Here is a 15,586-nt window from a genome sequence, read left to right on the forward strand (position 1 = left end):
GAAGACTTGGAGAGACCGCGTAAGTAATACATCAGCGGCTGGTGGGGCGGGGCTTCGACGGGCCTGGCTGTCAGCGTCATGAATAATACACATTGAGGCGGGGCCTGAAGGTGGGCGCGTGTCGGGGCGGAGTCCGGGCACGAAAGTGGACACCTCTAGAGTCTTGAGAGGTGGGGCCATCCGCGCCTTATGAATATGCAGGAAGTCGGGGCGGTGACTGTGGGCCTCACTAGGCCCACAGGGTGGCGTGGCCAGCCGCGTCTCACGAATAATGCAGCACGTCGGCGGCGGTTGCGGCGGCGATTGTGGTTCGCGTAGGATCCGGAGGGGGCGTGGCCAGTCGCGTCTCATGAATAATGCAGCACGTCAGCGGGCGGCGGGGTGGGGCGTGGCCGGCGCGCCTCCGGCCCTGGAGCCGGGAAGGGGGGAGGCGGGGGAGCGATGGTCGCAAGATGGCGGCGCTGAAGGAGGCTCGGAGCTACGGGCTGTCGTGCGGGCGAGTGAGCGACGGCAGCAAGGTGTCCGTATTCCACGTGAAGCTCACCGACAGTGCCCTGAGGGCCTTCGAGAGCTACCGCGCCAGCCAGGTGAGCGGCACGGGGCTTGGCGCGGCCGTCGGGGACGTCGGGGCGCAGGTCGGCCTCGCGCGCCCCTCTCCGTGGCGTCCTTGCCTGGGGGCTCGGGGTCCGGCGTCTGAGGTGCTGCTCGCGGGTTCCTGGGCCGGTGGGGCGCGGGGTGGGCGCCTGTCCAGCTCGGAGCGCGGGGAGCCTCGGCGCGGGGAGACGACCCTGGCGGGCGGCCCAGGGCGGCCGAGGGGCCCGAACTCGCGCGCCTGGTCCGGGGGACGTCTGTGTCGGCACCTGGAGGCGTCCGGGGCCTTTCCCGACTTACCAGGCACCTGGGCAGGAACTGGTTTTTTCACCTGACCAGGGGAGGGGGTGGAGGCAGCGCCGTCCGAGCACGGGAGGTGGGGGTTTGGGACTTCTCAGTCTGGCTCCTTGCAGGGTGGCTGGTGGGGATGGCTGACTGCACTCCTGGGGAGCAGCTTTTCCGTCTAGGACGCTGGCAGAGTGGGTCAGTGGGGCACCGCTGTCGGGGCATCTGTGGGTCTTGTTCCGTTTGTTTGCGGAGGTTGTGTCTACAGTTGGGGGCTGTCTTTGATGCTTTCCATTGAGGCCCCTGGAGTTGGGTTTACCCTTGGTTCTTGTGAAGGGGAGTTTGGGCAGAACCTGACAGCTTGTCCCCGGCTCCCTAGGTGAACCTGAATCACTGGACACCTTTAGAAAGTGGGAGTGTTTTGGGGGGGAATTGCTGGCATGGTGCCTCTCCCAAGCTGGGAGCCTGTTGTGGGCACCTGGGAAGGAGCTCTGGCCACTGCACCTGGCTGCTGACTCTCAAACTTCTCAGGGGCTGATTTGGGCCCATCTCGGGAAGTTCGAGGCGTTTCAGTTTTGCCACCTGGCCCGGGGGGTTGGGGAGAGGCGTTTTTGTACCTTCTTTCAGGCCTGACTTCGGGGCACATCTGGGGCCGTGGTCAGAAACTGCTTCTTCCCATTTCTGTTTGTGTCATGGCGCCCTCCTCCTGTGTTGGGACAGAAGTTGCAGGTGCCCAGTGGTCAGGTCCTGAGGGGAAGTGGTTTGGGAGCCCTTTTCTTCCTTTCCTGGAAAGTGGGGGCTTCATAGTCAGTGGCTCTAGGGGGAGGGGTCTGGCGTCAGGTTCAGGGAGGCCCTGCCGTGTGCGTGTGTGTGCGCGTGTGTACTGGGGATGGGGGGGCCTCGGGCGGGTGAGGAGAGAGACTAACTAGGAAGGAATGTGGCTTTCTTCCTGCCCTGGACTTGTTCGGCACCATTAGCTAAGCTGGGAATTTCTTCCCCTGTTTTGTTCCCAGTGCCCACCCTTCCCGCTCTTCTTCCCACTTTTTTGGACAATTTCCTTCCTGTCCTCGTGTCTCAGTTTCCCTTCATAGAACTGGGATTTCATCTTTCTGGAAGAGTGAGATCTCACCTTGTCAAAAGGGATTCCCCAAGGTGAGGCTGGGGTGCCACTGCAGGTGAGGAGGAGGGGGCACGGTGGCCAGCTTGAACCTCCCTTGAGGAATTCCAGCCGGGAGTCTTTTTCCCTGGGCAATTCTGACTTGTTCCCCTGGAAGGCAGGCTTTCCTAGAAACAGCTGGGGGAGAGCTTATGCGTCATGTAAATAAGGTGAGCTTGGTACCTGGTCACTGTGAGTTCGGAGCCCCGCCTTCCCTGCCATGCTGCCCTCCCTTGATCTAGTCGTCCGGAAGGCCCGCCTGTGCGTCCACCTCATGGTGTCACGCTGCTATTTTTAATTTAGGGTGTTGGTTACATCCCCTAAGCTGGATCTTCCTCCTGTGAGGGTGAAGGTATAACTGTAGACTCAAGTTCGTCCCACGGAGAGCCCAGCTGTGTATGTCTGTGTTGATCAGCCAGAAGGGGCTCCCTCGAAGAGCTTCTCCTTCTCAAGCTACTCGTGTTAACTTGGCTGACTGGGCTAAATTTTGGGGGTGACTCAAACTTTCATTTTTCTCAGAGGCTGACTTGTGATTTAAGTTACTTGGAAGTTTTGTATTTAATCTTATCCAGTGGGCAATGTAGGGGACTGAAGTAAAATCAGGGCAGCTTGGGCACACTCAGTGTTCTTGGATGGTAGGCATGGGGACGGTGACTTGAAGAACTTGTTGTGTGACTAGTGAAGTGTATTGGTTATTAACAAAATTTCATATGTTTGACTGTCAGTAGCGTCTAGAGTTTTCTGTTCTCTAGCGCTGTGGTTATATGGTTTGCCAGTGGCAACTTGTGGGGAGGGTTTTTACTTTTACTTTTTACAGTTGCCCCTTGAACAACACAGGTTTGAACTGCCCGGGTCCACTTGTATGTGGATTTTTTTTCACTGAACACATACTACAGTACTAGGGGACCCACGGTTGGTTGAATCTGCAGATTCAGCGTTCAGGATATGGAGGGCCGACTGTAAAGTTTATAAGAGATTTTTGACTGCTCGGGGATTGGTGCCCCTAACCCCCGTGTTGTTCAAGGGGCAACTGTAATTGCAGAGAGGTTTTTACAGACTCAGATGTGGCAGGGGACTGGAGAGGAGCATCCTTCAAAACTTTCTCTGTGGCTCCTGGGAGCCTAGCTGTTGGAGTAGCCGGAGAAGTCCCTGACAGCTTCCCTCTCCAGAGAGGTCTGGAGTCTGAGCTGCCTTTGTACAGACCTAGTGACCAGCCTGGAACATGGTGGAAGGTAAAGATGTAGTCATATGTGCAGCTGCCACCGTCCAGACTTGGTCTTCACGCAGTCTTGAGTGCATCCCAAGGCACTCCCATGGATCTCCCTTTTCACTGTGATGGGTTACTTCCGGGAGAGAAGAGAGGAGAAGCATAAACACAACCCATCTTTTGAAGACAGCATCATGCGCCTGTTCAGAGAAGTGTCCCTGACAGTGATTCTACGGAAGTGACCTTCCCTGGGGCGCCTCCCTCGACCACCTGAGTATTTCATTGTCGGATTTGGTGGGCTCTGTTACCGAGTGATCCTCCCCTCTCCCAGATTAAAAGGTCTTTGATGAAGAGTAGCATATTGTTGTTCAGCAAAAATAGAGGGCCCAGGGAGGGGCCCAAGCAACCTGGGAATTGGAGCCTATCTGGGTTTGAATCTCTGAATCTCGGCTCTACCTGCATGAGGCCTTGGGTCAGTGCCTGACCCCTCCCAGTCCAGCTCCTCCTCCTTAGAGCTATGAGGATCCCAGTGGCTGCTCTGGATCCTTCTTCTCTTTAGGATTATGAGTGTCCCAGTACCTGAGCCCTCTCAGCTCCTAATCCTTCCTCTCTCAGGGTTGTGGGTGTCCCAGTGCCCAACCCTCTCTGAGCTCTGGATTCTTCTCTCAGGGCTCTGAGGGTCCCAGTACCTGACCCCTCCCAGCTCCAGATCCTTCTCTCCGGACTCTGAGGGTCCCGGGCCCTGCCCTCTCTGAGCTCTGGCTCCTCCTCTCAGGGCTGTCGGGATTCCTTTGGCACATGTGCGGCTCTCAGTGCAACCCTGACCCCTCCCAGGTTCTCAGCACTTGGTGTCGGTACCCAGGGCTGGTTCCCACCTGGAGGTTTGAGCAGAGACTATGGGAGAGCCTGGGCTCCTACATTTTCCCAAATCTGATTGAGTGCCTGGTCTGTACAGGGACACTGCCCAGGGGCTGGACATTTATAAGTGACCAAATGGGTCCCCAGTCTCTCGAGCTGATATTCTAGAGGCAGGAGACAGATGATGAACAGGGTGGCACAGAAATCAGCATGAAGAGCTTGTCAGCAGTCATTGTCAGGAAGGAAATAAAATGGGGCGATGCGAAAGGGCGCTGCCTAGCAGATGCCAGAGCTGAGGTCTGCTGGGCGAGGGGTCCCCTGGGGGGAAGGGGTGTGGGTTCCAGGCATGGCACATGCATAGGCCTTGAGACATGAGGGGCTGGGGAGGGTGTTTGGGCAGGGGACAAGGCCCAGGTAAAGACGTGGAGGCAGCTGCAGGGCTGTCTCCTGGGACGGGCTTAGGAAGAGGAGGTCTGCAACAAATACTCTGTGACTGTTCTGGACCCACGCTAGGGGCTGCTTGCCTGCTGCTAAGGGGCTAGCTGCGTGGGTGTCAGCCTGGCCACCGGTGGCAGGAGGAACCTTAATTTAGCCTCTACTCCCCTCCCACTGTGAGGCCCCAGGAGGTGGGTTCGTCTCTCCTTCCTGGGGGGCCACCCCACTCGGCCCTAGCTAGGTCGCTTCTTGCCAGCCCTGTCTGTTTTTCACGTGAGCTGTCTTTATTTTTTTAATGTTTTTGGCTGCGTTGGGTCTTCGTTGCTGCACACAGGCTTTCTCTAGTTGCGGCGAGCAGGGCCTACTCTTCGTTGCGGTGCACGGGCTTCTCATTGCGGTGACTTCTCTTGTTGCCCCGAGCACGGTCTCTAGAGCGCAGGCTCAGTACTTGTGGCGCACGGGCTTAGTTGCTCCGCGGCATGTGGGATCTTCCCGGGCAAGGGCTCGAACCCGTGTTCCCTGCATTGGCAGGCGGATTCTTAACCACTGTGCCACCAGGGAAGTCCCCGAGCTGTCTTCAGGAATAGCCAAATTCGCTGCCCCTCCTGGCCTCTGGCCAGGCCCCTGTAAGCCCTTTGTCCAGGCACGTGTCATCTTCTTGACAGTCTTGGCAGGAAGGCTAGCTTATTGTTCCCACTGTTCATTAGGGGCAGTTGAGGCTCTGAGGGGCAGCGTTGACTGCCTGAGGTCACGCTGACTGTCCTCACTGGCCCAGGCTGCCTCTCCGGTTGGGCGGGAGTTTGAGCCACACCTATGAAAGGGAGTCCCACTGTGGTCTCAAGTCCTCATGACATGCCAGCATCCCAGGGTCCCGGGAGCATTGGTGACATGAGTGGCCATGCAAATTCCTGAAGTTGCCAGCTTTGACTGTACCGTGCCCTCTCCCCTGAGAAAGCCTGCAGGTGATAACCAGTGCCTGTGGATTGTGCCCTGCATGCCAGCGCTGGCCTGAGCTGTACATGTTACTTCATCTTGTTCCCTGGCTGTCAGCCCTGTGGTGGGGAGGGGTTCTCATTTCTCAAGTGAGGAAACAGGTAAAGTCTCTGGGAGGCCGAGTCACCAGAAGGAGTCTCCCAGCTGGGATGGGGCTGAGAACCGGGCATCTGGCTGGAATGCAGTGTGTGTGGCCTTGAGCTTTGCCTCCTCTGAAGGGTGGTGGCCGAGTGGACTGGGCTGGCCCATTGGTGTCAGGAGCATGACGTAGGGGTTCGGTTTGCCTGTGTGTTTCAAGGTGGGCACTCAATAGGTCTGGGTGGGGTGAATCCCTCCCAGAGGCGCGTGTCTCATAGGTACTGAGGGAAAGCAAGCAACCTGGGGTAGGGAGTAAGTGCTGGTCATTTCTGCAGATGGCCTATGAGTCTGTGTGAGGGGCCAAGCCCCGCATCTGCCACTGTGACCCTTGACTAGGCTTCCGGCAGCCATTCACCATGGTGACTGTGTGTAAACAGCCGATGGCTCTCGGAAACCCACCCTCTGTTGACTCATCGGCAAGGCCAGAGTTCATCACCCTTGAAGTAGTTTTGACATCACACCCGGATTGTGACATCTCTGGGGAGTCCTTGAAAAACAGGACTGTTTCTCCTGTTCCGTGCATCTCTCGTCCTGGAGCAGACCCTGGTTTTGGGAAATCTGCTTCTTCATGGCAACAGCCCTGCTCAACGTGCCTGGCTGGAAATCCATCCTGTGCCTTTGGGTTTTGCCCCCCCGGGTCCTTCACTTGTAGGGCCTTGCTCCCTTGCTCTCTGCCTTTATGACTTTCTCCTTGGTCTGTGACTCGCATGGCCTGGAGTTGTCTGAGATCTCATCTCTAGCGATATGTGGCCACTCTGCAGTCACCCAGAGACCACAGGGATGCTTTCTGGAACAATCCCTGCAAACATCCTCTGATCTGCAGTGCAGTAAGTGACACAGACAGCCACCATGTGCAGTTTTATCACTTTGCTTTTTAATAAAGAAGCTGGTGTCCAAGTGAACCATTCAGAGGGAGACCTCCTGTTCCCACACTAAGTGGCTGCACTGGAGTCTGATGCTAATTATATCCTCCTAGCTGGGTCCCTCCCTGGCCACGTTGAGATGCGGCTCCTGGCTGAGTCACCAGGTCCAAGGGGTGCATTGGTGACTCGCCACAACCCCTCCAGAGGGGAGGGGGCCTCGCATGTCTGTGAAGTTTGTGGGGTCACCGAACTCCTGTTTAAAAGCGACACATGTCAAAAGTTTCTTTCTTTTTCCCACAAAAGCTATAGAGTTCAGTGAAGAACACTAGCAATTCCCTGTTCCATGGGCTGTTGTTGGCACCTCAGCGCCTTCCTCTGTCTTGCATCCAGAGGAAGTGGACATCACAGTGGTGTTCTCATATAGTCTTAGGTCTTGATTCTTTTTTATTGCAGTGCTAAACTTTGTTTTTTAGTGGCTTTAGTCCTAGTCTGCTGTCCGGTACTGAGGGCTGTGCAGAGATGCTGAATTGCAGTGAGAGGCACCCCTGGTGTACCTGTGCATTTGCGAGTGGAGCTGGAGGTTGCAGGTGCTGAACGGTACAACTGTTGTATGTTGAAATCGAGGCCCAGGAGGGATATGGTCTGGTTTGTGGTGTTGGGTGCTCAGGGAGGTCAGGCCTAGAGGTGGGGAGGCTGGGGGTGGAGACTTTGATGGCCTGAGCTGGGGTCCACTGGGGTTCGGCAAGGGGACAGATGTAGAAGTATTTGGGCTGCCACCTGTACCTGGTTGGGGGAGGTGGACATTTCTAACCTTTCCTGATTCTGGCCATAGGATGGAAGTGTCTTTGCACACTCGGCTTATTGTCATGCCTGAGCTGGGTTTGTGAGAGTCGGGTCATGCAGGGCTTGATGAGACGCTAATGGTCACCTCTGGAGTGACTCTTGGCTGGAGGAAAGGCGACTGTGGCTGATCAGAGAGCTGCTGCAGGTCTGTGGTGGGTGAACAACATCAGCATCATCGTCATTGATGTGGGGCGAGGTGGAAGACGTGCGTGTGCAGCCGTGGTGATGCTGCTTCAGGGCCCGTGTCTTTCTGGGTTGCTGCCTTTGTCTCAGGGTGTGGATGTCATGAGTTTCTTGCCAGTGTCCTAACCAGTGCAATTTGAAGGTGGTTTAGAACGGATGTGGCGGCTGTGGAAGCCATCAGCCTTTCTTTTTCTGGTTCTTGGATTGTGTTCGTTGCTCAGGGGCAGTTGGATAGCAGGTTTCCTTTATTGTGCTGGCATTGACCAATTTCTGGACAGTGGGTGTTCTGGACACTGGGGGAGCCAAGGCTGGGCCTGGACGTAGGGGCTGCACCCTGAGACAGCATTTGGGTGTCAGTGTCAGCCCAAGTCAGCCTCATGGGCAGGCGAGCAGGTGGGCTACGCCGTCCAAGTGCAGATAACATTGGGTCGAGGGCCCAAGGCTTGCTTAGCACTCCCCAGGGTTCCCAGGCACACTCCATAACAGGAGGTCCTGGAGAAGTTCAGCCCGCCTTGGAGTGCTCTGCTTTCAAGAAATTAATGAGCCGCCTATGATCAAGGGCTGTGGTTAATGCTCCACATCATTGCTCCATCATCAGTGTTCTCCTGGTAGACCTTCAGAAAGGGAGACTGAGGCTTGGCACAGGACACCTTTCCCGAGTACGTGCCCTTCCACCTACCCCGGTTCCTAACCCAGGCGTACTGGGAGGGTGTCAGCTCCTCACTGTTTGCCTTGCTGCCCCTGTGTCTGTCTTAGATTCTAAGGGAGGGTGTCCTAACAAGGGAGTGCCTCCCTCAAAGGATGCTACACGTTGGGGTCAGGTAGCCTGGCTCCAGCCAGGTCCTGCTGACAGCCTGGGGGCCCCGGGCTGCTGGCTCTCTCCCAAGCCTCAGTTTCCTGGGTTGAAGCAACACCTGCAGTTGTAGTGGCCTCCCAGGTCAGATGGGCGAAACGTGTGGATGCTGACCACTCCTGCCCCCGTGTGTGTGTGCGTGTGCGGGCATACTCTACAAATGACCTGAGAAAGTGAAGCCCTTCAGAGTTTAAAATATCCATTTCTTTACCTCTACTGTCAAGGATTTTTTTGTAAAATAAAGAATGGCTAGATTAAATGGATTTCCCCAGTCTTTTTTAGCTACTTTCCTGCCTGGAAGTCCACCGCACTGTGTCGGAGGGAGCTGGGCCCTCTCATGCATCCCCCTTCTTGATCCCTCGAGTGGCCTCAGTGGGCAGTGCTGGTGGAGCAGGCAGTGAGCAGAGGCCAGATGGAGCTGAGGAGGGACAGGAGGTCGTGGCCGGGTTTCTGGAGACGTGTCCGGCTGGGCCTGGGGATGACTGCTGAGCCCGCTGGGTTGGTGGCCGCTGCCGGCAGAGTGTGAGGAATCAGCGCCAGAGCCCAGGGTGTGGTGGCTCCACCTTTGCCTTCAGGTTGTGCTCAAGCTTGTGAGTGTTGGGGAGTCACACAAGGGCAGTCTCGAGGGGCCAAACCCTCTCTCCATTCGAGAATGCTGTTCCCTAGGTATGTGAGGAGGGGTTCCTGGCCCTTCCATCATCCAGCTTGGCTGAGTGTGGCCCTGGCAAAGGTGTGCAAAAGCCGAGTAACGAGGGGCCATCCCGTCCGTCCCTTCCCTTTCCTGGGCCCCTCGGCTTCTTTTTGGACAGGAGTGGCAGGACACGGGCATGGGAGGCCTGAGGAGTCCCCGGCCTACCTCTCTCCCCATCTGGATGTGTGCCTGTGGCCTCCGTGTCCTGTTTATTAGACTGACTGACTTGGTCTCACCCTGCAGTCCCCACATCCCTATGGGGGAGGCCAGCCGAGGGCATGGTGATGATGGCTGCCAGGTGGGAGAAATGCAGCGGCGTTGGGGAGGGAGGTGCCCTCAGGAAGCAGGGCAAGTGAAACCATCCGGGAAAGGCCTAGAATGTCAGCGTGAGATCTGAGAGAGCGGCTGAAGGAGGGAGGCTGGGAGGGAGGCTGGGAGAGTGGAGCAGCCAGAGGAAGTTGGGGGTAAGGAGTGCCTGAGCCGGAAGTTGGGGTTAATTTCATCATCCAGGGAAGCCCTGAGTGAGTAGCTGTGGCTCCTCTGCTTTGTGTGGGTGTAGACGGCTGCAGCCCCTTCCTGGGGGCTCCCTGTGGAAGGCTCGACCCCATGGCTGATTTCACTCTATGCATGAACATTTTCCCTTGGGGGCTTCCTCCTGTGACAGGCAGGACTGGGGGCAGGGTTGTGGTCAGGGAGGCCTTGGGAGTGCTAAGACCAGCCAACCCCAGTCTTTACCTGGGATCTCTCAGAGCCTTTTTACAAAAAATTTTTTATTATTGTTATTTTTTATCTTTTTTTTTTTTTTTTTAAGAGTGAAACCATATATAGCTGAGACCACTCCTATTTATTTATAGCTGTGTTGGGTCTTCATTGTTGTGCACGGGCTTTCTCTAGTTGCGTGGAGCAGGGGCTACTCTTTGTTGCAGTGTATGGGCTTCTCATTGCAGTGTCTTCTCTTGTTGCGGAGCACGGGCTCTAGGCGTGTGGGCTTCAGTAGTTGTGGCACACGGGCTCAGTAGTTGTGGCTTGTGGGCTCTAGAGCACAGGCTCAGTAGTTGTGGCCCACGAGCTTAGTTGCTCCACGGCACGTGGGATCTTCCCGGACCAGGGATCAAACCCGTGTCCCCTGCACTGGCAGGCGGATTCTTAACCACTGCGCCACCAGGGAAGTCCTGTTATTTTTTATCTTTAATTGTAAAATTCACATAACATACATTTGCCATCTTAACCACTGTTAAGTGCACAGTTCAGTGGCATCAAGTACATTCACACTGTTGTGCAGCCATCACCACCACCCATCTCCAGAACTTGTTCATCTTCCCAAACTGAACCTCTGTCCCCATTAAACACTAACTGCCCATTCCCCTCCCCCAGCCTCTGGCAACCGCAATTCTCTTTTCCATCTCTATGAATTTGATGGCTCTAGGGACCTCTTAAAAGTGGAATCATACAGTATTTGTCCTTTTGTGACTGGCTTATTTCACTTAGCATAATGACCTCAAGGTTTGTCCGTGGTGTAGTATGTGTCAGTATTTTCTTCCTTTTTAGGGCTGAATAACATTCCATCGTTTTGATCTACCACTTTTTGCTTATCCATTCATCTGTCATTGGCCATTTGGGTTGTTTCCACCTCTTGACTGCTGTGAATGATGCTGTTATGAACATAGGTGAACAGTTATCTGAGTCCCAGCTTGCAGTTCTTCTGGATATACACCCAGAAGTGGGATTGCTGGATCATATGGATCATATTCTATGTTTAACTTCTTTTTTTTTTTTTTAAATAAATTATTTACTTATTTATTTTTGGCTGCTTTGAGTCTTTGTTGCTGTGTGCAGGCTTTCTCTAGTTGCGGCCAGCTGGGGCTACTGTTCGTTGCAGTGCGCGGGCTTCTCATTGCAGTGGCTTCTCTTGTTGCTGAGCACAGGCTCTAGGTACACGGGCTTCAGTAGTTGTGATGCCAGGGCTCAGTAGTTGTGGCGCACAGGCTTAGTTGGTCTGTGGCATGTGGGATCTTCCCGGACCAGGGCTCCAACCCATGTCCCCTGCATTGGCAGGCGGATTCTTAACCACTGTGCCACCAGGGAAGTCCTATGTTTAAATTCTTGAGGAACTTCCATACTGTTTTCCATAGCGGCTGCACCATTTTGTATTCCCACCAACAGTGCACAAGGGTTCCAGTTTCTCGACATCCTCACCAACACTTGTTATTTTCTCCTTTTTTGATAGTAACCATCCTGACGGGTGAGAAGTGATCTTGGAGCCTTTAAAATGTACTAAGATGCTTGTGACTCTCTGGTGAGAGTTAAGGTCTGAAGGGCCTCTGGCACTTGTTGGACCATTGATAGGCTCAGGAGTTCCCTGTGAAGGTGACAGAGAGCCTGACCCCAGCAGAATGGAGGCATGTTGGCACCCACACTTGAGGTGGGCTTGGGCTGGCTTCAGGTCCTGCCTGAGGGAAGATTTTGAGAGGGTCACCTGGGAGCAGATGACAGGAAGGGCAGGGAGAGCAGGTGTGGCCCCACCCTGAATGAGAAGCTGTGGTCCAGTGGAGATGACAGTGACAAGGGAAGGATAACGGTGATGAGTTGAGATAGCAGTGATGGTGTAGGAGCCTGGGCCCAGCCAGGACCCGCGTCTCTAAGTTGGGAGAGTTAGTACATACCTTGGGTGGTCTGGAGAACCTGTTGAGGGGGGCAAGCAGTGGGGGCGGAGGGCCAGGGAGAAGTGGGAGTGTGTGTGACATGGGGTCAGCTCAGGTAGCTCAGCTCTCTGCCACCCTCACCACTTCCTGCCCTTCCAAAGGCAAGCCTTCTGTGCTCCCCACTCCCCCTAAAACCAAACAGAGGCCCTGAGGTCATGTGACAGGGAGGGGCTGGGCTCGGGCACCTGAGGCTGCTGGGCCCTACCCTGGTCATGAGCTCCGATTGTGCAGAATCTACCCAACTTTTGTGAGTTTAGCAGTTTGTGTCCCATGTTGAATCACAAGGGGACTGTTTCGGAAAATGGGCTTTCTTCCAGGTGGGAAGCGGCCTGGAGACCCTAAGGGTCAGGCACTGCCCTATGTGGGGCACTGGGCAGGTGAAGGCTGAGCCTCAGCCTTCAAGACCACCAGTACCGTTGAGCCCGCTCCTGCCCTTGACCTGGCCTCAGGGCCTGTGTGAAGGTGCATGAGGGGGAGGAGGAGCAGTGTTTTTTTCTGGACCCTGTGGGCAAATGCAGCCCACTTGCCCTCGGGGGGGACTCCAGCAGGTGGGCTCCCTGTCCAGTCCTGCTTCTGCCTCCCCTCCTCTTGCATGGTGTGTGTGCATGTGTGCGCGCACACAGCGCGCACCCTGGCCCCCATGCTTTTGGTTCCCTCTATCCAGGGGAGGCTGATCTGAGAGGGCCCGAGGGCCCTGGTTGGGGTGACCACCCTGTTATGCTGCCCTGGGCTCAGGGTGACCTTGCCTTCTCTTACTAACCTGAAGAGAGTAAGTGGGCCGGGAGGTTCCTTTTTCCTTTTAAAGTTATATTTATTTATGTATTTATGTATTTATTTAGGCTGCACCAGGTCTTAGTTGCAGCATGTTTTAGTTGCGGCATGCAGGATCTTTTCTTTTTTTTTTTTTTTGGCTGTGTTGGGTTATCGTTACTGTGCGCGGGCTTTCTCCAATTGCGGTGAGCGGGGGCTACTCTTCGTTGAGGTGCTCAGGCTTCTCATTACGGTGGCTTCTCTTGTTGCGGAACACGGGCTCTAGGCGCGCAGGCTTCAGTAGTTGTGGCACATGGGCTCAGTAGTTGTGGCTCATAGGCTCTAGAGTGAAGGCTCAGTAGTTGTGGTGCATGGGCTTAGTTGCTCCGTGGCATGTGGGATCTTCCCGGACCAGGGCTCAAACCCGTGTCTCCTGCATTGGCAGGCGGATTCTTAACCACTGCGCCACCAGGGAAGCCCATGCAGGATCTTTTTTGTTTTTAGTTGTGGTGGGCGGGCTTCTTAGTTGCGGCATGTGGGATCTAGTTCCCTGACCAGGGATCGAACCTGGGTCCCCTGCATTGGGAGTGCAGAGTCTTACCCACTGGACCACCAGGGAAGTTCCCTCCCTTTTTTTTTTTTTTTTTTTTTTTTTTTTTACATGGTGACTTTTTGGGGAAATTCAGCTTCCTGCTGTGGACCTTGTGGTTCTCCCCACATCTGGAGGGAGGGATTTAACGGTCCCAGTGTAACACTTCCAACAAGGGGAAAACCCACTGAATTGAGTCAGGACAGCCTAGCTCACAGGGGCTAGAGTGGGGGCAAGCTCAGCTTGGCCTCGCCCTTGACGGTGGGTCCCTCCCTGCCACATTCTCAAGGTCCTGACGGTGAGCCAGTGCCACATCGCCCTTCTGACTGCTCCCTTTACGTGTGGGATTAGTGCTGGAACTGATGGGCCCTCTTTCTGGCCCTGAAGAATCCGAGGTCTCTTGTGCCCAGTGCTGCTGCTGTAGCTGTTGACCCCCAAGACCAAGGCCTCGGTAGTTTGCCACCATGTTAGGTGAACAGAATCGGATAAGGACGCTGATGAAGTGCACTGTTACGGCGTGTTCCTTTTTTCAGTGTCAGCCTTAGAGTCTAAAATGAGGGCCAAATCTGGCCCCCACCTGTGTTTGTAAATAAAGTTTTACTGGGACACAGTGCTGTTGTCTGTGGCTGCTTTCGCACTGCAACGGTGGCAGAGTTTTTGCAACAGGGACTATTTGGCCCTCAAAGCCTGAGACATTAACTCTCTGGCTCTTTACAGAAGAAGCCTGCAGTTGCTGGTCTGGAGTGTTGGGATGGGTGTGTTTAGCAGACTGTTGCTGTCCTGGGGGAAAGCTCAGGCCTCGGACCCCTGGTCCCTGGGCTGTTGCCTGCAGCCTTGTGAGCCCTGGCAGACAGCTTGCCATTGCATCTCAGGGCTAGACCGATGCTTCAGAGGGTCCTTTTTGTCCAGCCTCTCCATTTCATGGATGGGATATCTAGAGAATGGTGGTTGGCCCACGGTCACATCAGCATAGATTAAATCGAGCCTCAAACCCAAGGGTGTCCACTCTGGGACTGCCTGCCCTCCCAATTTCATGGAGACTCCGAGTGCTTCCTGCCCCTCTTGTGAGTCACTGGGTTTCCTGGGAACAGCTTTTCTCAGGCACAGTGACAGGCTTGGCACAGCTTCCAGTGGGCCTGGCCTTTTTATTTGTGACCTTCTGGTGAACTCTGGAAACATAACTGTGCAGCCTGGGTGGGAAGGGCTGTGTGCGCGTCCCTGGCCGAGCTGGGAGGGTGGGCGTCTGCCTCTGATTCCAGTCAGGCTCTGGCTGAAGTCCTTGTCCCACAGCCTCAGCTCCATGGGTGTACAGTGGGGCTGGTGTCACCTTCCGAGGGGGGATTGTGCCCAGTAAGGGGTCAGTTCCCACGGTGTTTTTGAATGTGTGTTTCATGACATGAGGAACAGTCAGATGACGGTGGTTTCAGATGGGTCCCTTGTGTGGAGACGGCGGGCAGCAGGCCTCTCCTGCTCCCCAGGAGTGAGCTGTCCTCAGGGGGGGCCCGGGGGTTGGCGTTTGGTGAACCTTTGGAGCTTTCTCAGCTCTGGACGAGTGCCACCTGTAGTTAGATCCTGACAAGTGCCATCTGTAGATGATTCTGAGTTGGACACTAGAGAAGGCCTTCTTGGGCAGGCCTCTGCCAAGGGTCTGCGGTTTCTGGGTTCTGTTCGCAGAAATGGCATGATTTTGCTGTTATCTGGTGTCGTTTCTCCCTTTGTAGAATCGGATGGGACTGTTGAGCTGTGGCAGGGTGGGCAGGGGGACCGTGTAGGGGGAAGTTCGAGGGAAGGGGGAGGTCCAAAGGGGGATCATACTGGGGACGTCCCAGGGTGGAGAGACTGCTGGGAGATGTCTGGGGCAGGGGCAGGCCACAGCTAGAAAAACGTGTTCCTTCCTCCTCTGGTTGTACTATTTTTGGTATTGGATGCTCACAGATGTCTGCTGGTTCCAGCAAAATATGCTCAGCTCACAGTGGATCTGGCTAGTGGGACGAGGACAACCAGCTCTGGTTGCCTATGTCCAGCTTGTCTCCTGCCTGCTCTGGGGAGGGCACCAGGCCCATGCTTGCTCCCTTATCTGTGCACAGGGTCCCACTAGTCGAGAGCCTTGTTTGTAGAGCCACATGACATGGTGATCCGTGCCAGCTTCCCCTGACAGGAAGCAGAGCTGTGTTAAGAAGGATTCTGAGGTGGTGTTTGGCCTGGAGTGTAGGATTAATGGTATGTGGCCCCTGGCCCTCCCTGGTCTTAGCCCTGCCATCTAGCATCTCTGTGGGGAGGGTCCCTTCTTGTCATTGAGCAGGTGAGGTTAGTGACCCCCCAGGTGAGCCTGGGCTGTGAGAGTGGGGCCAGTGAATGGGGTCTGCCAGTGACTGGGTGTACAGGGCGAGGCTCACAGGTTGTCAGTGGAAGGTGGACTGATGCCATGCCACAAATGCACAAGGCTTTG

The 15,586-nt window shown here is 55.3% G+C and overlaps 1 protein-coding gene and 1 non-coding gene across 3 annotated transcripts in view; one reads left to right on the forward strand and one right to left on the reverse strand.

Moving 5' to 3' along the window:
* The first annotated feature begins 438 nt into the window (after window positions 1-438).
* The window catches only part of ELL (elongation factor for RNA polymerase II), a 79,753-nt gene continuing 64,605 nt past the window's right edge, over window positions 439-15,586 (forward strand). For both annotated transcript variants that reach the window (XM_059918085.1, XM_059918083.1), the window contains exon 1: window positions 439-587. In XM_059918085.1, coding sequence (XP_059774068.1) covers window positions 453-587 — 135 coding nt within the window. In that variant the 5' untranslated portion in view covers window positions 439-452. The remainder of the gene's footprint in view (window positions 588-15,586) is intronic.
* On the reverse strand, window positions 13,095-13,167 carry TRNAG-CCC (transfer RNA glycine (anticodon CCC)). Its single transcript has one exon. It is a non-coding gene; the product is annotated as a tRNA-Gly (tRNA).

The sequence above is a fragment of the Balaenoptera ricei genome, chromosome 3 (assembly GCF_028023285.1).
Source record: "Balaenoptera ricei isolate mBalRic1 chromosome 3, mBalRic1.hap2, whole genome shotgun sequence".
Lineage (NCBI taxonomy): Eukaryota > Metazoa > Chordata > Mammalia > Artiodactyla > Balaenopteridae > Balaenoptera > Balaenoptera ricei.